The sequence below is a fragment of the Castor canadensis genome, chromosome 5, assembly GCF_047511655.1.
Source record: "Castor canadensis chromosome 5, mCasCan1.hap1v2, whole genome shotgun sequence".
NCBI lineage: Eukaryota > Metazoa > Chordata > Mammalia > Rodentia > Castoridae > Castor > Castor canadensis.
In genome coordinates this window covers 125,305,529-125,330,839 of record NC_133390.1, presented here as the reverse complement: position 1 = coordinate 125,330,839, position 25,311 = coordinate 125,305,529, and the positions used below count along the sequence as shown (strand labels likewise).

The 25,311-nt window shown below is 41.5% G+C and overlaps 1 protein-coding gene across 3 annotated transcripts in view; it reads right to left on the bottom strand.

Moving 5' to 3' along the window:
• Tgfbr2 (transforming growth factor beta receptor 2) overlaps positions 1 to 13,441 on the bottom strand; it is a 79,971-nt gene extending 66,530 nt beyond the window's left edge. The window contains exon 1 of one of the 3 annotated variants that reach the window (XM_074074044.1): positions 13,131 to 13,441. In XM_074074044.1, the coding sequence (XP_073930145.1) occupies positions 13,131 to 13,224 (94 nt within the window). In that variant the 5' untranslated portion in view covers positions 13,225 to 13,441. Of the gene's footprint in view, positions 1 to 12,091; positions 12,238 to 13,130 lie in introns of those variants that run through there. The other 2 variants (XM_074074043.1, XM_074074045.1) reach the window with 2 other exon arrangements.
• Positions 13,442 to 25,311: the final 11,870 nt, after the last annotated feature.

Sequence of the window (25,311 nt, the reverse complement as noted above, 5' to 3'; positions counted from 1 at the left end):
AAAACTGTTTTGACTGGCGGAACACGACTTACACAGACATCTGATATCTAGTCAAGTTTTTTTTATATATGTACATAAAATAAGTTATAATTTGGGAATAGCAATGCCAATAGGCTTGTCTGCCGAGGGATTAAAGTTCATTATTCAGAAGTTAACACTGAACTACTGAGGCTGGATTCCCTTCTGTGCCCTGAAGACACCCTGACATCTATTAATAAACTGGTAACAGGTAACAGGGAGTTTGTGAAAATGCTTTGTAAAGTACCGAATAAATGTAAGTTATTATAAAATTACCACAAACATCCTCACTGACAAGACCATTAAAGTCATGAAGGATAAATGTTATTAGAAGTTGTAAAAGATAACTGATGGCATGTGCAATTAAAAGTATTGTATTTCAACCATTTCTGAAAAATGCCACAGAATATTAAGTGTTAGAATATGAAAACTCTTATTTGCCCTCCTCTTTCCCCATAGGGCCTGCTAGTTCACATGTAAATACTGTCAGGAAGTCAACATGGCTCCTAATTCCTGTGAAGATGGAACAACAAGGCAGGAGACAGAAGGAGGTCCATCTGGAGGCTGCACTTGCACAAGAATCATGTTGTACCTACACTGCATGGTTACTCAAAGTGGCTTGAGACCCACTGAGGAGAGCAGTGAAGGCCATGCCTTGGAAAAGGAAGGCTTCATATTCAAGTGCCCTTAACATGACTTATTTTAACAGGGCTTTACAAAAAGTGTAAGCAAGGATTGCTTTGCAGTATAGAATGCTTGCATTACCCTCAGATAGGCAGAAGAGTGCCATTAGGCCATCTCACTTCCTCAAGACTCCTGCGGGCATCCCTTCATCCACAGTGACAGAAGATAGCCTATGAGTCTTAAGGAGGAAAGGCAGGAGTGGCAAAGTGTCCTGAGTCAGATGTACGACTTACTTTATGACTCTTGCTGGCCTCTACAGTCATAATGCTTTGGGTCCCAGACAAGAAAGGTACATACCAGACAATAAATGAATCAAAAACAATAGCACTGAACACCCACACATACAAGCACCCCACATTCACAGAACTAAGGGCTGCAGACAGAGCAAACCTCCACTGCAAAGAGGAACTTACACAGGGCACATCACTCAAGATTCCCACAAGTCTATGGCTTTGTGAGTGCTCTGTGTGGCTGTCAGCAACAGATCCCCTGACACTCATTGGGCATGAGAAGGCACACTGTCCAGACAAAGAGTCTCTGCTCCTAGTCTTGGATCTATAAGCAGTGTCCCTTGCCTTAAAGGCAATGAATTGCAAACAGCAACAAACACTGCAGATAAATGAACACACTGGCTGAGGAGCTGCTAGGTGCTGGCGCAGAATCATACAACAGACCCTCCCTCACAGATGTTTCATTCTAAAAAGGAGTTCAAATACATACAGAAGGCTGGTGAAAGAGGCCATATGCATAAGCCAGTGAGAGAGGCTGTGAGTAGACGAAAAAGGGAATTTCAGTGCAATAAGAGGTGGACTTGGGGATGTGGCTCAGTGGTCCAGCTCTTGCTTGGAGCATGTGGATGTCCTAGGTCTGATTCCCAACATCACAAAACAAAAAAACTACCAATAAAAACAACCAATAAAGGAAGACCCAAAAGAAGTAGCATTAAGGCCAAGCATTATTTCAAAGGTGTAGCTATTATATCACACAGGTAAAGAATGAGAAAATTTTGAAGGTGCAGAATGGTCACAATCTAGGAAATGTGAAGACAAACAGGATATGTGAGAAAGCTTTGTTCAAGAGGAACCAGGCCATGAGGCAGGTGATGGAAGGAGGTGTGGCCCCATCCATGCATGTGGTGATGAAACTGGTCCTGTGTCCCACCTGTGTGCAAGATGCTGCCTGAGGAGGCAAGGACAATGCAACAGCCTTTGACCTCAATGAGGAAGGAAGGCCATGTGATCACCTGGGATTCACAGGGAGGATCCATGGAAGACTAGCAGAAGCCACTTGTTCAAAACAATGCCTGAGGTAGGGAAGATTTAACTGATGGAAGTACTCCTGCATTGAACAGAGGAGGACAAAGGGTGCCCATGGGCAGAAGAATCTCCTAATTAAGAGATTCTTACAGATGACAGAAAATAAGACTTCAGGCTGACTTTGTGGTAGCATAATTCAAGAGCAAAAATGAAACCAAATGGTTATGCATTTCATGTAATTTGGCTTCTATTGTAAATAAATGTCTGATTAAGAGATTCTTGGTATCTGACGAGTAAGTTAAGATTTGATGCAACAGGAAGCAACATGAGACATGGATTGCAATGGAAAGTTTTTCTGATCTTTCCTTCCTTCCTTTCTTTCTTTCTTTTTCCGAGTACCGTTCAGAAGTCAAAAAGAAAAGTTAGAGAATAAAATAATCTGGAAAAATCAGAAACTAGTTATGAAAAACAAAATTTGCCTTATTACTGAGTAAAATACAGAAGCCAGTCAATGAACAATCTCACCATGACACTCTCAGAGCAAACATAAAGATTCAAGAAAAATTGAGTGAGTCCTCACTATGCTTCTGCCAAAAACGTTTCTCAAGACAAAAGAGGAGGGGAAAAAGAAAAATGTTGACAAGTAGAACCACTTCCTAAAACAACCTGTCATTGATTTACTGGGCACACACTTGCCGGGTGCAGAGAGTCACATATGTTAAGAAATTCCACAGTACAATAGCTCCAGAATGAATTAAAGCCTGCATGTGACACGGCAGTCTGATTAAAAACCTAATGAGGTAAACATGATTAATGCTGAGAGCTTTGCAAAGAAACAAATCCTTGGATTCTATAGGTCACGGTCAAGAGGTGGACATTCAGTGGATTAAAGACTCTTGAAGGATGCTCGGGAGACGCAAACTGGTTAAAACCTGACTCAGTTAATTGATATCCATGAGTGCACACTCTTCTGCCAATCTCAGTTTGTTGGTCATGTAGAGTTAGTAACAAAAGTCCCTGGAACTCTCCTCATAAGTGTGACTCTCCCTTGAATCATCTCTTCCTCCCTGATGGTTGGAGCCTGATGGGAGCCACTGAAATCACTGCAGGTTGTTTGGCTCCTACTCGGAAAATGTTTTGTTATTAGCATGCTGCTTCTCAAATAGCAGCAGGTACAGCATCACCTGGGGACCCTGATAAAATGCAAGTTCCCATGCCACAGGTCTGGGGACGGGCTCAAGATCCTGTATTTCCTGTAAATTCTCAGTGATGCTGGTGTTGGTGGACCATAGGAACAGAAGAGTTAGAATAGCTTCATCTGGTGTCATCAAGAGTGACAGAAAACCTTCATCTTCAGGGACTGAATGCTTGAGCTCAAGATTTGGGCCTCCATGCTGACTATAGCAATTGAGATGTGAGTGTTCAGAGCGGGGAGAGGCAGCTGAAGAAGTGAGAAAGTAAGAAGCAAAGCCACAGCCACAGTGGGAACTGATGGAAACTGGAAGACAGCAGCAAAGGGAAGGATGGCCCTTTGCTCCTTAGAAGAAATAAGAAAACAACAAGAAAGATAAGACAAATTATGATGCAGAATTTATTCTAAAAATAGAACTTATAAAAATATAAGTCAGAGTGCCCAGTGTCGGCTGAGATGGTTAGAAATTATTCTCTAACAGTGTAATGTAAGAGTCCAGAAGAGTGAAAACAAAATATATCAGAATAGAGGGTTTTTTTCCTTTTCACATACTTATGAAAGGCAAATTATATCATATGGTCCTTTCTTCTTTTTTCACCCAATACAATGAGTTTTAAAGACTACAACATAAATGTGATATGTGGTAACAAGATGGCCAGACAAAACTATCCTTAGAAGATTCCTACTGTTTTCTAACAAGTATCTGCAAACTACACAGCAATGCAATTATGGACACCTCCTCCCAGCCTAGAACCGAACTCTGAAAACTGCCAATCTGTAGCAAATTCTGAAATCTTTGAAAGCCAACAGAGCTCTAATTGCATCTAGAAAAGTTTATTTATATTTTAGCTCCTTTTGTTGAACTTCTAGACATGGCAAAGCATTTCATAATTTTCTACCTTAGGAAAAACCTCCACAGACATTTTTATCCATTTGAATAAAGAGGACAATGAACACACCATAATTAACCAAGGAGAAGCGACATTGCTACCACACCCCAAGCAGGCTCTTCTTCAGCCAGAAGGGGTATGTTCAGCCAAAGTAAACATGCTCATAAGTCAGGCTGTGCACTCAACACCTGCAGTAGGAAATTTTCAAAATAACTATGGTTTCTTTCTGTTTTTTTTTTTTTCCTAATAATAGTCTTCCCCAACAAACTCTAAGTCAATGTTTGTGTCATTTTTCAGTTCTGACCTGTTGTGACTTTTGGTAGTTTTCTACTTTGATTGATTTTTGGGTTTGAATTCTGTAAATGTTTTCTAAATCAACTTCAATGATTTCCTCTACTAATAGAGTTAAAATGTGTCATCACAGAAAAAACAGAAAATCTTATCTGTCCAATTCTTGTCACTGGACACAGAGGGAAAACGAGACCTAGGGAAACTGGAACTAAACCTGGTCCCCCCACACTTTCCTTTCTGTGCCAGAGCTTCAGTCTCTCCTATAAAGTGTTTCTGATCTCAAAGGGTCAGCAATGGGCTACCTTTCATTCAAAACCAAGCTTTTATGATAATTATATATTTGCAGCTTTTCTACTTGGCCAGAGGCCCTAACGTAGGAAAATGATGAGGGGTTTAGGTAAACCTGGGGAAAACGTTTTGGTTTGGTGACATAACAATACAGAGTTCAGTGTCTATTTGCAATAGGGGGAAGGAGGACGAGACATTGGTAAATTAATTTTCTAAGCAGCAAGCAAACATTACCATTAAGCATAGATTTGGGTTTTCAAAGCTGAAGCTTATAAATTTCAAGAGCACTCTTTAAGAAAATAACACAGAACTAAGAATAGAAATTTGGGTGTAAAAGTGAATATTGATTCATAATTATCAACATGGCATTGTGCAGAGCTTAAAAGATGCAAATACAACAAATATATAACTTAATAAGAGCAAATATTTTATTAATTAGCTGTTTAACACCTCTCTGAGATATTTTTCCTACATTTTCTGTTTGCATGCTTCCTGATCACCTTTACCAATGACTTCACAATATTCTCTATTGAGAAAACAGAAAAATAATTCAGTTTTTCCTCTAGAATTGCTAATCAGAATTTGTAATTTATTCTTGAACAATTTAGAAGTCTCTTTCCACTTGTTGACAAAAGTCACATTCCTTTGCAGAAGGGCTGAGCAGAAATTGGTTTTTGTTGACTGCATCATGACATCATAGGTAATGCCATGTAAGCCTTTTGGATGGCTTCCAATTCAGGAAAACCTCTATCAAGTTTCTTTTATATTTGAGCTGTAAGACTAAGGTTTCTTAACTATTGTTTGATTTAATGACACTTGCTAACCACAACACCAGGGCCAGAGGTGGCTCTATACCTGGAAGGAGCCTTGAAGGTTAAGTGTCAATCACTTCCTGGTAGTCCACCTTGGCCTGCCATATACCTCTCCAACATATTTGATGGTGATCCTTGAGCTCCTCCAATGCTTCCAAATAAAAATGGTTCTGTATTTGCCGCGAATATTGAACCTCCCTGGTAGCATAACTGTTCCATGATTCAGCTGAGAATGTATCACTTGAAGTATACTCTTCATTTTTCCCTGGAGGTCACAAGTCAGGTATGTTGTTTCACTACCTGATGTATGAATAAAACGTTACTTTAGTTCACTGAGGAGATTAAATAAAAAATGCAAAGCATTAGAAAAGTGTTGGATATTATTATTTCTTTTAATCTTGCCATAAAGGACAAGTGGTTTATGTCAATTGGGGCAGTCTAGTCTCAGTATAGTTAACAATTAGGGGTTCAGATCCCCAAACCAAACCATATTGGTTACAACCTCAGAGAATCATTTGTCAACTGGGTAGCCATAGGCAAATTTCTTCTTTGGAAGACTTATTATAAGCATTTTAAAACCTACCTTGGAGAGTTGTCTTGAGGGTTAAATAATACATATGAAGTGCTTCACATCATCCAGGCAGTAGCAAAATTCCAGTAAGAGATAGTACTACCAGGCTTAGGAAACATGCCCATGAAGTCTCTTGAGTGGAATTACAAGGTCATAGGCCAATTTCATTTCTCTATAGTAAAGGCTTGCAGAGTTTGGGAGTGATGGCTAGTCATCACAAAGCAGCCATGAGTGACTTCCCAATTCAGTGACTCCTCTGAGTGACTTACAACTTTCATAGATCAACAACCTATGTGATATATACTGAATTTGTGTGTTCAGCCAAATTTACACTTCTCCAAAATGCATAGCTTTGACAATCCTATACCCTAACTCATCTTAACATGGGAAGACTTTTTACTTCTCTAAGCTGTCCAAATATCTCCATTTCTTTAAAGAGGCTTGAAAAGGCCATGGGTTGCTCAAATAAAATATTTATCGTAATAGAAAACAAACATTGAGACTGGCTTCACCTTGCCCTAGTGGTCTTGATACACAAAGGAAATGAAATTAAGACTCTGGGAAATCTAAAATCTAAGTAAAACTGCAACAGAACAAGGCCAATAGGTAGAGCTCCAGTTCTCCTCACGAAAACACCAACTATGAAAAACAGAATTGTCCAAAAGAAGTACAACACTAGATTAAGAACAAAGCCTTAACTTTTCATTAGTGAGCATGCTCTCTACTCCAGGGGAAATATACTGTAATAAACAAGAGCTAATTTTGCCCAACCCTTCTGCAAAGGAATGTGGATGATATCCAATGCATCCCTAGAAGGTCCAGGGAGAGGACAAATATGGGCTGATCCATGAGCCAGAACATATGAGGCTACAAACCAAGCTCACAAACTGCTCAATAAAATAGGTTTTATCCTTCTTCCTTGACTGACAAACACATCTTCCCAATGTTTCAGATAACCCAGTTGAACTTTAGAACTCCTGCAGTGATCCTCAAAGTCCCTACTCAGAAATGGGTGGTGTGGGGTGACATGCACTTGTACTCTAGCTGGGTTTTTGCCATTCTCATTCCATAGTCTGCTCCATCCTGCATCAAGAGGTCAACCAAAAATGTTCTTTGTGTGTGTGTCTCTCGTCTCTCTATATATAGCTATATGGCTTTCTCTCTCTCTCTCTCTCCCACACCCCACACACACACACACACACACACACACACACACACACGGGTGTCCCTTGGCTAGCCCTCATGGAAAAAGATGCCAAGCAGTGGCCATGAAGGCCTTCACAGGAATGGACCTGAGTGTCCCTGTAGACTTAAGATGCATATTTAGGACAGGGAAGTCTGACTTTCCAGGTACCAAAATATGATCTAAAAGAGAAGAGAGGGCAGGCATGGACTAGGAGGCCTAGGAACATTCCTACCCCATGGGCATGGCCTGAGCACAGTACCCTTGAAAGCTGTGGACAGAGGTTTCTTTTGTCCATATGCCAGGCCTATATTTCAATTGTAGAGCTGAAAATATTTGGAGGAAAATATGCCATGAAAAAAGGGGATGGAGAGTGGGGAGGGATTGCATGTCTTGACCTTTCCTGGATAGAAATCTCACCAGGCATAGACACTTGCCCTGAGCTAAATCCCTTCTGATGATTTGCAGCTTAGAACAAAATAGAGGCTTGGGTACCCTTAAGAGCCTAAGAAGGAGGCCAAAAGTTGACTGAGCTGACTGCAGCCAAGGGGACACACGGTTGCCCTCTGTCGGTGCCAAGATAATCTCGACCGTGAGCAATAAAAGCTGGACTCATTCCTGATGGAATGGGAGAGGAGAATCTTAACCACATTCCAGTTTTCAAATTAATTGGACCTCACAAGTCAAATTGTCCTTTTCTTCGTTAAGTGGGATAAAATGCGCTACTCTTGCTCACACCAGCCATTGTACCCTGTACACAAACAACACATCTTACCTGCTCGGACCTTGAGCTTTTACAAAATGGTGTCTGTCCAACTGTTGTCAATGGTAAAAGCCTCAGTCACCTACCACAGCTCCTACCATGGCAACACCATTAGCAGATTAGAAACTTCAGAGAGTTCTTGTGGAAAAGCAACTGCCCCATCTTGATTTTCTATGGTACAAAGATTGCCAGGAAGGGGCAGCTCACACAAGCAAAGCAAAGTCATCAATCAGGAGCACTGATGAGATTAGATGGTAAATTTCCCTCTCTAGAATACGGTGTCCCTGCTCCTCCCTAGCTTCCTTCCCAAAACACACGCAAATGCCATGAAAAAGAGCCCAGCCGAGGACACACACACACACACACACACACACACACAGAGGCAAACCTCAAGCGACCTTGAGAAGGCTTCATCTTTCTACTTAGAAGATAAAGGTAAGACTTATCTTTCAAGTTTCTTCCTGTGATTAAATTAAATAATTACTCAAATATTAGTTCTCCCAGCCTCCCTTCCTGTCCACTGCTCCCTGAGGTTGAGCCCCCGTGCCTGTGGACCCTTCCAGACCCTCTGCATGCCACACCAAGAGGTCTAATAATCACTCTTTTGCCCCAGTCAGTGGCAACAAGTTCCTGAGGAGCAGACTCCTATGTGGAAAGGAAGCCATGCAGAGCCAGTGGTCAGTACTGGTGCTGCTAATGCAGATCTGCTAAGACAGGGATCCTGAAAATCAGAATTTAAAACCTTTTGAAGGTGCACAAGACAGCTGCGGGGCACAGCTAACAAGGTGACAGAGTCAGGTTTTTATGTGGGACTTGGCTAAATAATGGCACACTGTATCCAGGAAGTATGCCTTCCTGTACCTTATTTTAGAGCGTTTTGGTGGTTTGCATCAGACCTAAATAATATCCAAGCTGTGCTACAGCAGACAGTGGCTACTCCAGGACCACACTTCCCTTAGATCAACTCTGTTCCCTTCTACAAACCAAAACACAAAACCCCCATGAAAAAAGAAACTTAAAAACTAAATTTAGATCCAACACTAAATTTTTAAGGAAAGTCTTCTTTTGAAAATCTTCTTGAAGAAAATAAAGAGACCTCAGTATTGACTGGATAATTTTGTTGGTAAAATCTTCTAAGATGTTTTGTAATGGCTTTGAGTGCTGTGTGCTAGTTTAAAATCTATAGGTAAAGGGGGCAAATGAAAACTTCTAAGCAGATTTTCATGGTGTTTGTCAGAAATATCACACCAGAATGCAAGAACCAATTACATTGCATAAAATCAGCCAACTGCTTGCCTTGATCAGAACTAAAACTATTCTAACCGAAAGGAAAGTATTTTTTACTTGGACCAAACTCTCAATAACTAGTGACCACTTGGCTGTTCAACTCTGCTCAGATTTTCCTGGAGATGTGGTTCAAGTGGTAGTATGCCTGCTTAACAAATGTAAGACCTTGAGTTCAAACCCCAGTATAGCCAAAAATTGAATGAGAGAGGTGGGGAGAGACAGAAAAAGAGAGAAGGGGGTGGAGAGAGAGAGAAAGAACTTGGCTTGCTCCTGCAATGAGCTAAGAGAAGAATGTATCCAGGAAAGGACCCTTGGTTCAACCTGGGGCATGCAAAAGATGACACAAGTTCAGTCTTAAAGGATGAGAATGGGTCGACAGGGAGCTGGAGTTGCAGACAGAGGTAAGAGCTGCCTCCATTGTTCAGCGTGTGTCCGCATGTCACTTTTAGTGACTGGGAATGGGTAGGCCTTGATGGGATGTGCAATGGTAATAGGTAATAGTAACTAAAGCTGGTATTTAGGGAGCGGTTACTAGGATGCACACACTGTGTTAAGTATTTGATATCCTTATCTATTTAATCCTCACTATAACTCCAGAATCCCCATTTTACTGGCAGGAGCACGAGGGCCAGAAAATAAAGTAACTGCTGCAGGCTACACAGCCAGTGAGTGGGAGGTGGGTTTGGAACTCAAAGTGACCAGACCTCAAGGCTTATACCCAGCAGAAAAGACTGGATAGACACACTGGGTCCACCACGCTGGCTACAGAGTGGAAAAGGGCTTAAGGCGACTCAGTTGTTGGTCTTTAATAAGGCAAGGAACGACAGAAAATGAAGAGTGACTTAATGCAAATACCTTCAGAGGTACTGAGAAATCAACACCCAGCATGCATATCCTCCCAGGACGGTCCATAAAAATGGGCTTTGGAACAAGGCTTTAAAAAATAAAATGACAGAATCCAACAATGCTTCCAACTACACAGGGTTAGATATGTGCTCTTGTCTTTGAACTCAACTGGGAGATTAGGTACGCTTTACTCATTTGGATTGGGATCTCCGGAGCTGAGCACTCCGCCTGAAAAGAGATACTCAATAAATGTTGCTGAGAAGGAAAAACGAGTAATGGTCACTTTCTACCTTGGCCTTAACAAGGTGCCATTACTGATTGGAAACATGGAGTTAAATCTGAACTTACTCCCCAGACTAGGATGGGGGTGGGATCCAGAGCCCAGGGAAGAAACATGCCCACGCTGGGCATGGTGGTCCACACCTGTAGTCCTACCACTTAGTGGGTTGAGACAAGAGTACATCAAATTTGAGGCTAGCCAGGGTTACACAGTGAGACATGGACTCAAAAAAAAGAAAAAGAGAGAGGGAGGGAGGAGAAGGAGGAAAGAAGGGATGAAGGAAGAAAGATGTCATGTTGGTAAGAATGACAAACTGGTGGAAACCTGTAGCAGTTATGTTGAATACACAGATCATAATAAGGAGTCACCACCACGAGATGCTAAGTCACAAAGAAGGCAATGAATTCAACATGAACTTCGCATTTTGTATAAACCATAACTTGTTACAAATAAGATGTTATTAAAGGAAGCGGCCTAGAGGTAAAAACGTGCCTTTTGGGGAAAAGAAGCAAGAAGACCAAAGATCAAACTCTGGGCCTACTGATTTCTAGTCTGACCTGACAATGTAAGCAAGGCCTTCAGGTATTACCAATGTTTAGCCCTGGAATGTTGTGTCCAAGAATCTTTGTGTAGGCCTCTATCTGCAAGGTAAAAGTCATTTTTTGCAGATCTGACATTGTTAGGCAATGTTTTCCCCAAAAGTGTCATTTTTGAGCCTTTAGAAAAAGTGAACATATAAAATTTAAAAAATTTAAGTATGTTTCTTAGTGACATTTGTTCTGATGACTTTTTTTTGTGGTAGTAAAGTTTGAACTCAGGGCCTCGCTCCTGCTAGCTATGTGGCATTGTTCTTAAACCAGAGCTCTTTGCTGCCTTGTCAATCCATTAAGCAGAAGATAGGTCTTATTGTTTTTTTTGAAGACTAGGGTTGTAAACACTCATTTTCTCACACCTTACCTCGTATTAAGGTATTTTGAAAACTGGTTTTACAGTTTGCCAATTATGTTAGAAAAATTATGATTCTATTTATTTACATGGAAAATTAAAACACAAGCGGAATTAAGTCTCTCGTTTTGATTGTAGCTGTCTTCTGCCTTGAAAACTTAACCCCGTCAAATGAATACCAATTCAAAGTGATTCCTTAGCTCAACCATTTTTAAGCTTCAATTCCATAAAAAATGTGAAATCTGCTAGTTTTACTAAGCTGTTTAAAACCCAAATAAAACCAGGCCTTTTAAGCTAATTGTTTAAAAACTTGTAGATGAATGACTCATGAACTACTGAGACTAGATTTTGCAAATCATAAATCTTATCCTTGTAAACAAAACTTAACTAACAAAATCAGGGCCTGCTAACTTCTTTCTTTTCTGATCTGAAATAAAAGTTTTATGTACAAAGAAAATCGGGGGGGGGGGGGTCCATGTTCTGTTCAATATTTTTAGCAAAATGTAACTCAGATTTTAAGAGTATGGAGTAAAATCTGAGACAGTTTACATTTTGCTACTGCAAAGTGAAGATAACAGCAAAAATATGAAACATTGAGAGTTTATTAAACTCTAGAGTTCCAAAATTGCGTCAGGACTTTTTGTTTGCGATGGTGCTTCTTCCTCATTCCATTAGAAACCTCCATCTCCATGCTACTTTCAAAATAATTCGTAATTTTAAAAACCTCCCCTTCTACTTCGAGCCTCAGTAATGTACCACTCCATCCCCTGAATAAAGCTACTGACCGGTGCTCCGGAGTGGACAGGACTGCCTGTCCTCTGCACACCATCCAAAATCTTCTAGGCCATCTCCACGTGACAAAAACAACAACAACTTAATGATGAAGGGAAGGTAAACATATCCAAATTGAACCGTGTTGTTTTACAGGTGAAGAAGCTGGGGCCCAGAAAAGTTCCGCTATTGTCCAAACCCTCAGTTGCCGAGAGAGACCCCAGCTGCATCACTGAGTGAGTGGGTCATGGCTGCAAAACTTTTCACTGCGGTTTCAGAGTTCTGCACTTTCCACAGCAAGTTCTCAAGTTCTCAAGTTCTCAAGAACCCAGTTCCTGCATTTCCCTCTTAAGACCTTCTTGCGGCAAGGATCAGGTGGGCAAATGAGTTAGGATTTTAACCATTCACTTTCCATCAAATGACAATTGCAGAGAAACACCAACTCCAGGAAGGCAGGCTGCCTGGCTCCAGGCGACATCTCTACAGCCTGGCACCTAGTGGGCGCTGGCTGAAGGATTCTCCCGCATCTACCTGGCCACTCGCCCTCCCTCCCCATCACGACGCAGGCCAGCGACAGTGGGGCCAGACCACTGGCCTTTGGAAATCGGGTCTTTTCTTGGAACTTGTGTCCAGTAGCTCGGGGCCAAGGTCCGGCCTGGGGGGACGTGTGGCCATTTCCAGGCGTGAGGGGCCGGGGCGCAGGGCCCCAGGTGTGCGCCGCCGGGCTGCTTAGCGCGGCCGCCTTCAGATGGCCAACTTCTCAAACTTCCCTTTCCGGGCTGCGGGCTCGCTCGCTCGCTCGCGGCCGACACTGCCTTTCCTGCTCGCACAAAGGGGCCAAAGGAACCCCACGTCCCTGCAAATAAACTTCCCTTCTCCTTTTCAAGAAAATCCCGGTCCCCGAGGCCAGCACTGGGCTGCGTGGGGCGGCGGAGAAACTTTCCGGATCCCGCCCCGCGCCGAGTCCCGGGCCGACTGTCAAGCGCAGCCGCGGGTGGGGAGCCCGGGGAGCCCGGGGAGCCCCGCGTCCCGCCGAGCCCGCGCCCCACTCACCCGGCGGCGGAACGTGCGGTGGGATCGTGCTGGCGATGCGCGTCCACAGGACGATGTGCAGCGGCCACAGGCCCCGGAGCAGCCCCCGACCCATGGCAGCCCCCGCTGCTCGTCATAGACCAGCCCGGGCGCAGCGGGCCGAGTCTCCCACCGGGCTGCGCCTCCGCGCCGCGCCCTCGCGGGACCCCGCGCCCCGCGCGCCGGGCAGAGGTGCGGGCCAGATGTGGCGCCCGCTGGCCGGCGAGGAGGAGGCCCCCGGCGGCCGAGGGGAGCTGCGCAGGAGGCTGGCTGCGGCCGAGCGTGTGCGCGCGCGGGGGTGTCGTCGGGCCGGGCGCGCGAGTGACTCACTCAACTCTACCCCGCGCTGGGGGGAACAGGAAACTCCTCGCCAACAGCTGGGCAGGACCTCTTGCCGCACCGCCAGAGCCTTCTCTCTTATGGGCTCCAAGCCCTCGCCCTCTCCCAGCTGCCAATCACGTCCCCTAGACCGGCCCCTCCCAGGGCTTTGCAAACTTGCCCTGCTCTCGCCGCCCTCCCACGCCACTCAGGAGGTCCTCGCTCCAAGTACTTACTCAGGAGTGACTAAGTGCACGCACTTTGCAAAGTAACTGAGCACAGCAAGTCTACACTCTCCAGAGCCGCCCCCTCCCCCCAACCCCCCGCCCCAATCCTCTTTGGGTCGTCTCCAGGTATTTTACAATTGCGTTTTCAAGCAGCAATGGAGACCCAGGAGTGGACACTGCTATCTACTTAGAGAGTCCTGATCATCCCCTTTTGTTTCCTTAAAAGAATGACGATTAGTATTGTTTAGTTTCAGTTCTGAGTATATGCATACACTGTCACATTGTCAAAATGTTTTTTCTTCCTTTCTTCCTTCCCTTTTCTTTTCCAGTGCAAAGGTTTGAACTCAGGGTTTTGCACTTGCTAGACAGGCACCCTATCACCTGAGCCATGCCTCCAGCCTTCAAGTATTTTTCTTACTGTTGGTTGAAGTGCAGAGGTTTTCTCCAACTTTAATGTGTGTATGAATCCCCAGGGAATCTTGTTAAAATGCAGAGTCTAATTCAATAGGTCCAAAAGGATAGGTTGGGATTGTGCATATTTTTTGAGTGGGTGTTGTTTTTGGTTTGTTTGATTGGCAGCATTTGAATTTGAACTCAGGGCCTTGTGCCAGTTGGGCAGGCACTCTACCCTTTGAGCCACGTTCCCAGCCCTTCTTTGCTTTAGCTATTTTTCATATAATGCCAGCCCTTTGATCCAGACAGCCTGGACCTGCATCCTCCTCCCTCCTGGAATGACAGGCCTGTTCCACCAGGCCAGGCCTACCTTTCTGCATTTCTCATGGACACGTGGTAGTGCCCCCATATGAACTGCCCCTGCCTGTTCAACTGCCTTTTTACCATTACTAGGTAATGGTAAAAAACAAACAGCCATTACAGAGCAGCAATAATGGGGAACGTTATTTTCAGTATGCATTCTGCATGACAGAAATTATAAAAATAAAAGTGCTTTGAAAGCTAAATGCCCTGGCTTGCAGTCCAATGATGCAGGTGAGGAAAAGAATATTAGCCTCTAAGTAAAAAGGTAGCAGTGGGAAGAGGACGCCATAAACTTTCAAATTTCCCTTCTTGCTGGGGCAACCAAATTTGCCCAAGACAGTCCTATTTTACATCTGTTTTGCAGTTCAGCTGTTATTAGAACCTCCTTTCTCTCTTAGGGGTGTCCTGATTGGAGAGGGAATTACATGATCAACCTATGTCCAGCTCTCAAAGATACAGATGTTATATAGCCCTCTGGTGGTAGGGCTTCTAGCACTGAGGGAAAGATAGTTATGACAGATGGACAGAGAATAAAGGCAAACAACCCTTCCCCAACCCAGCTCCTCAAATCTTCCTGGCAGCCTAAGACTTCATTTGCTTGATCTTGGAACTCTAAGTCTTTTTCCAAGTAGCACCAAAGTCTGCTTCTGGGTGTTTCTTTAAGAAAAGGCCACTCAGACTTAAGGATGCAGGAAGTATAAGCACATTGGGAGGGCTGGCCACCTTTGCACACACCAACAACCTTGCCAAAGCTGCAGCCACTTTGAGGAAAAGCAAGTTAAAAATCTCCACTTCTCCCCATCTCCTCCTCAAAGCCCTGCCCATGGCACTGACATCTATTTGGTGCTTGTCTCCCAATCACTCACCCTCAGTCAGGGCCATTCCAGGTCCTTTCACTCTGTTTCGTAAGCCAGAGCTGAAGTCAGGTTTTCAAAATGCAAACCCTGCTGCACCTCTGATTATGAAATTCATTTATTGACTTCCCATTGCTAGAGGGAGAAAGAGAAGATAGAAGCCAAATCCTCACACATGCCTGTGAGCCCTGGTTCTCCTCCCGCCTTTCATTTGGTGGCACCACACCTGCTCAGATCCTTTTCTGCATCCCTGGACAGGACTCTGTGTGCCTCATGCACAGAGCCTCCCCATCTGGCCTTCCTTCCTTGGTGCTGATTGACTCAGACTCCTGGACTTCTAGAGGGCAGACACTCTTTCATTCCCTTGACTTTTGATTGTATTCCCAGCTCCAGACACTTCACAGATGTTTAGCATGTGCTGAATAAATGAACAGATGAGCTAATAAAGATTCAGAAGAAAATTGTATTCAATTGTACTTCAGAGCTCTGGAGAAAGAAGACATTTTGTTACCCAAAACTTAGAGATCTAAAGAGATTAGATTGCATCAGAGGATGATGTGATGTCAACACTACTTCCTTTTCCTAAGAATGGAGAAGTGTGTGGGTTTCTTTCTTTCTTTTACCCCTAAATTTGCCAAAGTTCCTCTAGACAAGTTAGATACAGTTTTTCCCTCCCTAACACTCAGGCAATTAAAGGACCAAACAATTCCAAAGACTGTAGTTATCACAAAGACATGCTTCCTGTGTGAGGCTAAGTTTGAGGCACTGGATTCCACAGCAGAATATTTAACTGATATTTTTTCATCAGCTACCACTAACATGGATTTTTAATGTTGCTTAGTTTTAACATTTCTGATTTAATCCTTAGTCACCTGTGAAATTGAAGAGAGTTTGAATTCAGCATTGCCAAGTGCAAACTATTCTGTTAGAAACCATAAAGAATCAGAGATATATACTCATGCAGTTAAAGCACTGAAAATTTGGTCAACATTTATTTTAAATTTAAAATAAATTTTCACTGAAAGGGAAGTGATACCCTTAATGGAGACATTGCATATTTGGTTGACTATAATTTTCTGTGTATTCAAATAGGCATTTGATAAACACATGCATAAGTTAGGCCATTTGCAAATGGGAACAAAATATAAAAGCGTAACTTAGAGTTTTAAGACTTACCAAGTAAGTTTTCAGCTTACCAAGTTGAAAAACAAAATCAACTTGAACCAAAATTAAGCAACTTGACCATCTTTTTCTAATTTTACAAACTCTGTACACACACACACACATACACACACACACGCCCAAACACACACAAACAACTTCACTGAATCAGTGTGGTAGTTTACAGCCTTCCTTTCTCACTCCAATGTGGCAGAATCCTGCTCTCCTGAGCTTTCTGAGGGTAGAAAAAATATATGAAGTACAGATAAACCAAAGACAAAATTTAAAAGGATCCTTAACCCTGCTAGCCAAAGATAATCACTGTCAGCTGAATACAGAAGCTCACAGTTGTAATCCCAGCTACTAGGGAGGCACAGACAGAAGGATCACAATTTCAGGCCAATTCAGGCAAAAAGTGAGACTCTATCTGATAAAAAAAAAAAAAAAACTAAAAGTAAAAAGGTCTGAGAAGCATGGGAAGTAGTAGAGTGCTTGCCTAGCAAGCATGAGGCCCTGAGTACTGCAAAAAAAAAAAAAAAAAAAAAGATAATCATTGTTAACATTTTGGAGCGTGTCCTTGCAGTACTAATCTTTCCCTTACAGATGAAGAATTTGAGGATTAGGGAGATTAAGTATTTGGCAAAGGTCACATAGCCCAAGAGACAGAGCCCAGGTTTGCCCTCAGGCCGGTCTGGCTCCAGAGCCTGCACTCTGGAAGTAGTTGATAAACTGGTTGATCATGACCTGTAAACGAGGTCAGGAAACGGCACCCTAAAACATGGCAGCTTGTGCACTGATCCCTGGACTGGAGGTACTCAGGCACAGAGATGCAGGGAAGGGCTTTGCTGAATTGCTCTCATCTGCCCAAAGACAGATCCTTCTGAAGGAACTCGATGGTCATCAGTCCTCTCCTTGACAATTTGTCTGCTAGAGAAGCATAACTATCACAGAAGAGATTAGAAGTGGATACCATACCAAACACTGTCACAAACTACATCCTGTTCTCCTCGGGGCTCACTCATTTCCCACCAAGTTATTTATTCCCAGCCCTCCTCGTGCCCATAGCCTCTACCCTCTTTCTCCAGTGCCTCTGTGGAGGTATCTGAGCTCTTGTGTAATCTCCCTGCAGTTTTGCATATGCATGTTCTTTCCTGTGATGCCCTCATGCATGTAAGTTTGAATTCCTTTCTCTCACTAATTTGCCTGTTACTTAAGAGACTCAGTTATTACATACTCACAGGGCTGGGGGAATGTCTTTCCTCCCTCACACTGCCCAATAACTACAGCATTTTGCAGTTGTCTGGAATGATCAAAGTTGACCTTTGTTCTTGCTACTTCCTCACCTCCCTTATTGATTGGCCCATAGCAGTCAACTCTCCATTGGAAAGTTCTTTTGCTCAGTTCATACCTAGTCTTTAATGGGCTCATCTGACCTCTCTATCACCTTACGAAGTAGCTTGTCCACCTTGTTCCCTTGGGATTCTCTCTTCCTTTGACTTCTGTGTTGCTACTGGATCCTCATGTTAAGGATTTTATTGTGTCCCCCCAGATTCCTAGGTTAAGTCCTAATCTTCAATGTGACTGGTGATTTGGGTCTTTATAGGTGGAATTAAGGTTAAATAAGGCCTTAAGTATAGGTTCTTAATCCATTGTGACTGATGTCCTCATAAAATGAGAAAAAGACACCAGGAATACTTGCACACAGATAAAAGGCCATGTAGCCTTATGCTGGTGGCTCATGCCTACAATTCTAGCTACTCAGAAGGCAGAGATCAGGAGGATCATGGTTCAAAACCAGCCCAGGCAAATAGTTCAAGAGACCCTATCTCAAAAAACACCATCACAAGAAAGCTGGTCGAGTGGCTCAAGGTAGGTCCTATATTCAAGCTCCAGGACTACAGGGGGGAAAAAAATGCCTGTGAAGACACAGGTAGGAGGCAGCCCTGCAAGGAAACTGACACTTTGAACTTGGACTTCCAGGTTTGAGATCTGTGAGAAAATAAGTCTCTGTAGTTTAAGAGGCCTAGTCTGTGGCATTCTGTTATGGAAGTCCTAACAGACAACTCTACCCACTTCCTGTCTGCTGTCCAGTTGCTCTTTCTCAACATCTTTACAGGTTTGTTTTCCTCTGCTTATTGGCCCAATGCCCATACATACCAATTCTGCCCTCTGACCCTTCTCTATCTCCTCCTGGGGAGCATACCTGCTTTTGTGTCTTCATTTCAAACATAACGACAATTTCCAAATCTAACAAACAACTTGTGCAATCTCATCAACTATGAACTAAGAACAGAATGGTTTCTCCATTTACCTTATGAATTTCACAATTGTATATAGTTCGCATTTGTATGTGTTCATCGTGCTTCACATTGGGAATATATAAATGAACAAAAGTCTGTCATCTTATTTTAACCTTTACTCATTCAGTTTGGGCACATTGAAGGAATCTTAATACCCAAGAATAGCTCAGGATACCTTGGGCTCTGAGAGGCCCTACTTTTCATGTCTGAATGAAGAGGGTGAAAAGTCACTAGAGGAGATTTTGATCAGGAGAAGGAAATGATTTGAGATAATCATGTAAGATTTTCAAGTCAAAAATTAGAAAGTATGGGAGATACAGCTGAGGGCCTAAGAGTACATTGGAAAACAAGTGTGAAATAGAAAAGTCTGAACCAAAGTGTACTTTGTTGTGGGAATGGAGGGAAGTCAATAGACCTCTTAATAGGGGAAGAAATAAGGAGCTCAGGTGGCTGGAACTGGTATCTGCATTCACATGGGTGACAGGGAGTTTTTGCAGAAGGGAGCTCCCAAAGTAAGCCATAGCTGATAATAATAATTACAGCCCTCAACTATTGGTCAGCACGTTTATTACTGTGTATCACAACCATTCTCAGTATTCTTGAATAAATGTCTTTGTCCTCACAGCACTCCTTCAAGATAGTAGTATTATCACACATTTTATAGGTGGAGAAACTTAATCACAGAGAGGCTGAGTAATGGTAGAGGGCCAGATTTTGGTTTAACAAGACAGGCTGCTGGGCCCAAGTGTAGGCCACTGTATCACCTGCTGTCATCACAGAAGTCACATCCCCCATTCATTGGTGATATTCTGGAGGCAGGGAATATCTTTCCCATCTTTGGTTTCTTGTGCCTGATCCATTTTTATTGCTGAATAAATGCCAATAAAGGATGACTCAATGAATAAATGCTACACCCTGTGGCATTCACATTCAGGGCATCTGAAGATTGTGGATTAGGGGAATAAAACCTGCTTTGCCCAGAATGTCTGGCTGCAGAATGTGGTTGGTAATGCTTGTCCTGGAATTTAAACACTACTATGAACTTCCTCTTAAAATACTGAAATGTGCTTGATAAAAGTGAGAATGGTACAGATTTGCTTCCAGAAAAAGAATTCGTATCTTCAAAGGTTACATTAATCAGTTTCATGAAGTCAACACATTCATCTCTAGTTCTTAACTTTTTAAAGAAGGAAAATTACAACAAAACAGTTTTAAATATTTTTGTGTAACCCAATACTTGTTTCCTTGGGAATGCTGGACTTTGTTCTCCTTTGAACATTATTTTCTAAGTGTCATAAACCTTCCATTTAATGGGTAGCTATTAGTCAACTATATCACAAATCTTGGAAGTTAAACATTTAATCAAACGTAAGGTATTGCTTTAATTACAACAAACAATATTAATTGTTAATTTCATAAAAGTACAGGGTCACTTAATAATACAGTTTCATTGACTTAAAAATGTCCCTCAAGGTGGATTTATTTAAATGATATTAAATGATGTTAAGAGCTGTATTTAATGTGCACCTCAAATTCAAATTATTATATATGTTACAGCATGTGAAATGTATGTAAACTAACTAGGTTCAATGGATATGTGAGATTTTTTGGTAAAAATTTTGTACCCTAAGGAAAGATACATCTTTCAAACATAGTGGCAGCCTTGGAAAGCCCTTATCAAAAGTCCCCACCCTTACACAGCTTCTGCCACAACATTTTTATCTTTAATCAACTCAACCGGGTATAGGGGAGCTCACATATAATCCCAGCTACTGGGGAGGCAGAGATCAGGAGGATATCTGTTCAACATCAGCCTGAGCAAAAGTTAGTGAGACCCCCATCTCAACCAACAGGCTGGGTGTGGTGGTGCTCAAATGCATTCCCAGCCAAGTGGGAGGCAAGGTAAGAGAATCATGATTCAAGGCTGGCAAAATTTCAAGAATCTACCTGAAAAATAACTGAAGCAAAAAGGGCTGGGGTCTAGCTCAAGCAATAGAGCACCTGCATTAGCAAGCTCGAGGCCCCGATTTCAAAGCCAAGTGTGTATATACAGACACACATATCTCCCTCCAATTCCAGAGGGTTTTTTCATTGACATAATGGAAGATGAATTTTCTTTGATGAAATGATTGATACTTAAAATAGGTGGATTGACTTAAGGATTGTACAGGCAGTCTTGTGGTTGCCATGAATTGGGGTATGAAATCTATGTCCTCTGGAATGGAAACTTAACCCTAGATACCCAATCCTGTGTTCAGCCACTGTTGAAATATTTGAACATGAATCTCAATCTAACTGTATTCTGCTGCTAGAGACCATTCACATTTTCCTAGAGTGACCATTTCCTGGTAAATGTACTCAGTATGTGAAATGAGCAAGAGCAGAGTCTTCACTCTGTTTACAGAAGGGGTGACGTTGGTTTGCTAATAAACCTTGGTACATGTGGTAGGACACAACCTGAGACTCACTTTCATTTTTAAATGTTATCTGGTTGCATGAATGTGGGGGGACCTTGAATTCTCATCCATTTGTAATTTCTCCCATCTACCAAACTTAACCAAAACTTTCTCAATGACAACTTGACTTTGATTTGCTCACAGCAGTTCTTTAAATGTAAAAGGTTTAGATTAACTGCTAAGAACAGCTGCAAATAATACTTGGTAACAAAAATTTTTGCTTCAGTGTATCAGGGGTGAAGAATGCACAGGGTGATTTGTGTTCTTGCATAATCACTTGCACAAGTCTCAAGAAGATATTAATTATTAACTTGCAAAATTATTGCAAAAGCATGTGCCACATGGGCCTTCAGGCATTTCAGAGTGGCCTCCTTCCTGAAGTTGACAATGAACTCAATGGCTATTGTTTAGAATTGCCACTCTTATTCATTCTTACCTATAGGCTATCAGATCCTCAGTAGTCCACAAGAAGCCGTTCAGAGAGGCTGCCTTTGAAATCTATCCTTATCATTTTGCCTCCACACAGGAAAAAGTGTTCTGAAAGACAATTAAAATGTTGGGGTATTTTTACTTAACATTTGATGTTTTATTTTACTGGTTTTGTAGATACCTTGTACTACTCTACTTTTGTTTTTCATCTCAGCCATCTGCTCCAATTAAACATATTTACTTCTTTCATGGTAAGAGATTTTTCTAAGAACAGCACACTGTACCATAGCTTTACTATAGTACTTAGAAAGGTTTTCATGTTTAGTCCTTTATATAACAATCTTACAAAAAAAAAACCAATTCATTACATTATATTTTACTTCTGGATGATGTGTACAATCTCCAGTTAGACCTAAAATAATTCACAAGTCCCTATTTACAGGAGTTGATTGACTCTTAGTGCAAACCACATGACCTAAGGATGATTAATGTTCATGTATCATTGATGTAAGGGGTGGGATTAGGCAGAGATTATTGCATTGCAGATGAAAAAATGATATTCCAAGATATTTGGAACCTATCTTCTGGCCTACGAGTCTCTAACTCTTAAGTTAGGCTTTCATCTCTGTCATCAAGTCAGGAATGCTAGCATGCCTGGGTCCATTCCCAAAGTCTAAACACTCATTTGCTTCTTTTCCAGAAGAGGCCCAAAAGTACTCAGAAGTACTCTGGAGCCAGAGTACTATGGGGGCATTTCTGTAGCTAACTAGGAAGCAAACCTTCATACACATACATAGAGCAGACAGGTGGGACTGCCTGCTCAAGAGTGGTCCTGAAGGGAGCTGGGATGGCAGATGAGGACAGTGGGTCTAGATTGGGGAGGGGATGAGAGGGTGAGTGTCTTCTAGTCTAATTACTCCTTTAGGATTCTTTATTTTCCTCCAGGATTGTCTTTTCATGCCTGGATTCAGGGCCACATGATACTGAAATCCACTCTGGAACCAGCAAATGACCTCTCAGACATGACTCTCTGCTGTGTCCTTACAAATGTTGCTCCCCTCTTTCCTACATACAGGTTTACAGCATGCTTTTTTCTAAAATAGGAGATCCTCACCTAGAATTCATGAATTCATGGAATTTACTCAAATTATGTGCAAAGTTTTACTGAATTTATATAAGACTGTTTTTCAAATGAGGTAAATCTAGCTTTATCTGATTCTCAAAGTAGTCTATGGTTAAAAAAGAAAGAAAGCTAGCCAATAATATTTATAGTGAATGACATATCTGGGAACCACACCAGGGCCATACTAGGTGACGGTAAACAACTCACCCAACAGAGCTGAGCTCAATTTAAGCTTAAAATCAAAATTATAATTATGCCAGACTTCTATTTCCAGCAAAATGGCAGATGGCAGGAATACACTTTTCTTTATTCTTCCTGATAAGTATGATGAAAACCCTCAGACATTATGTATACGACTGACATAAGACTAGGGAAGGTGGAGAGATGAAGGTGGGACCTCTGAATCTAGGGAATTCATGTGACAGTGGTTTCTCTTTTGGTTCATATAGCCCAGACATAAAACTGAAGAAGCCAGAAACCTGTTGGCATCAATAGGCAAAACAAACAAAATAAAATAAGCATAATAGCTGAAACAAAAAGTTCAGTGGAGAGTCAACATCAGACTGGAGAGAATGGGGAAAGAATTAGTGAGTTAGATGATAGAATACTAGAAGTTACCCAATCTGAACAACAAGAAGATAATAGAAACAACAAAACATTAAAACAGAGCTGGGGGATCTGTGAAAGATATCAACACATGTAATATCTGTCATCAGCACCCTGGAGGCAGAGAGGCCAGGTAAGAAAGTGCTTGGAGAAACCATCAGTGATTACCACCATCATATTTGTCAAAAGACACGTAGCTGTAGAGTTGAGAAGCTGAAAAAACCTGAAGAGGATCAAACTAAAGAAGATGATGTCAAGACATGTAATAATTACAATTCTGAAAATGGGAAACAAAGAAAAAGTTTTGAAGTAGCCAGAGGAAAATACCTTATTTACAGAAGGAAAAAAATCAGAAATACAGTGGATTTCTCTTCTGAAACTATAGAGGTGAGAAGGAAGTGGCATAATATTTTCAGGCACTGAAAGAAAAAAAAAAACAGAAAACAAAACCAGAGTACTAAATTCAATAACTTATACTTCAGGAAAGAAGGGGAAATAAGGACATTCTCAGATGAAGTACAAATAAAAGAATTTGTTGCCTGTGCACCTATTTTAAAAAAAATTCTTAGAAAGGAAATGATTTAAGAAAGAATTTTGGAAATTAAGAAGTGAGAAAATACAAAGAAAAGAGTAAAATTATGATTAAAAATAATACAATTTCCTTCTTTTGAGTTGTCTAAGTTATGTTTCATTGTGTAACACTGTCTGATGTATGTAGAGGTAATATTTAAGACAATTATAAACAGAGGAGGATAAACATGAAAAGAGAGGTGATGTTTCTATATTTCACTCAAACTGATAAGTTTATGGCACCAGTAGGCTATAATAAGTTATGTATATACCATGTAAAACCACTAATAAAGCTAAACAAATAGGAAAAGCCAATAGAGCTTCCTCATGGACCTGTGAGGATATAAAAGTACATAGTAATAGTCATGTCATCAGAGTCCTAGAAAACAGTCTGGCAATTTCTTAAACAACTGAACATGAGAATAACATACAACCCAAGAATTTCACTCCTGGGCATTTGTCCCAGAAAAATGGAGTTATGAGCTCATGCAAAATAAAAAGACAAGAATCTTTACAGATTTATTTGTAATAGTCCCAAGCTGGAAATAACACACGTGCCCTTCAACTAGTGAATGGTTAAGCACTGCTAGACATGTATGCCATGGGAGTAATATATAGCAATGCAAAGAAATGAACTAATTATGTGTGCAGCAGCTTGGATAAATATCTAAAGAAATATGCCGAGTGAATAGAGCTGGTGGCAAAAAGTTATATGCTTTATGCTTCTATTTATATAACACTCTAGAAATGACACAAATGTAAACCCAGAAAACATATGGTTCTTTAGAGGTTAAGGTTGGGGGTAAGGCAGAAAGGAGTGGGTGTGACTGTAAAGAGGCAACACGAAGAAAACTTATGGTGAAAATGATGTTGGTCTCTTGACTATATCAGTGTCAATGTCTTGTGACATAGTTTTAGAGTTTTGCAACATTACCAGTTTTGGAAAACTGGGTTTGGGGGTACATGACATCTCTGCCTTATTTATTAAAATTATATGTGAATCTAAAACATTTCGAATAAAAGTTTAAGAAATCATCTGTGACAACATGACAAAATATACAATGTCTATGAAAACTATAACTTGCAAAGCACTGGTCAATATTAAGTTGTACGTGTATATGCATGTGTGTATATATATAAAATAAATGGGGATGTGTATATGTATTTATATATGTATGGTTTATTACCAACATTAAGATTTTCTTTATAGGTATTTGAATCTGGCATTGCACTCAATAAATTTTCAAGCATTCGAGTAAGATTCTGAGTGTAGCAGGAAAAAGAATCAGTGTGGATGCAGGACTAATTCTAATTATAAAGAGAGACATAAGTTAACATACACAGTGTGGCTTTTGTATTTCAG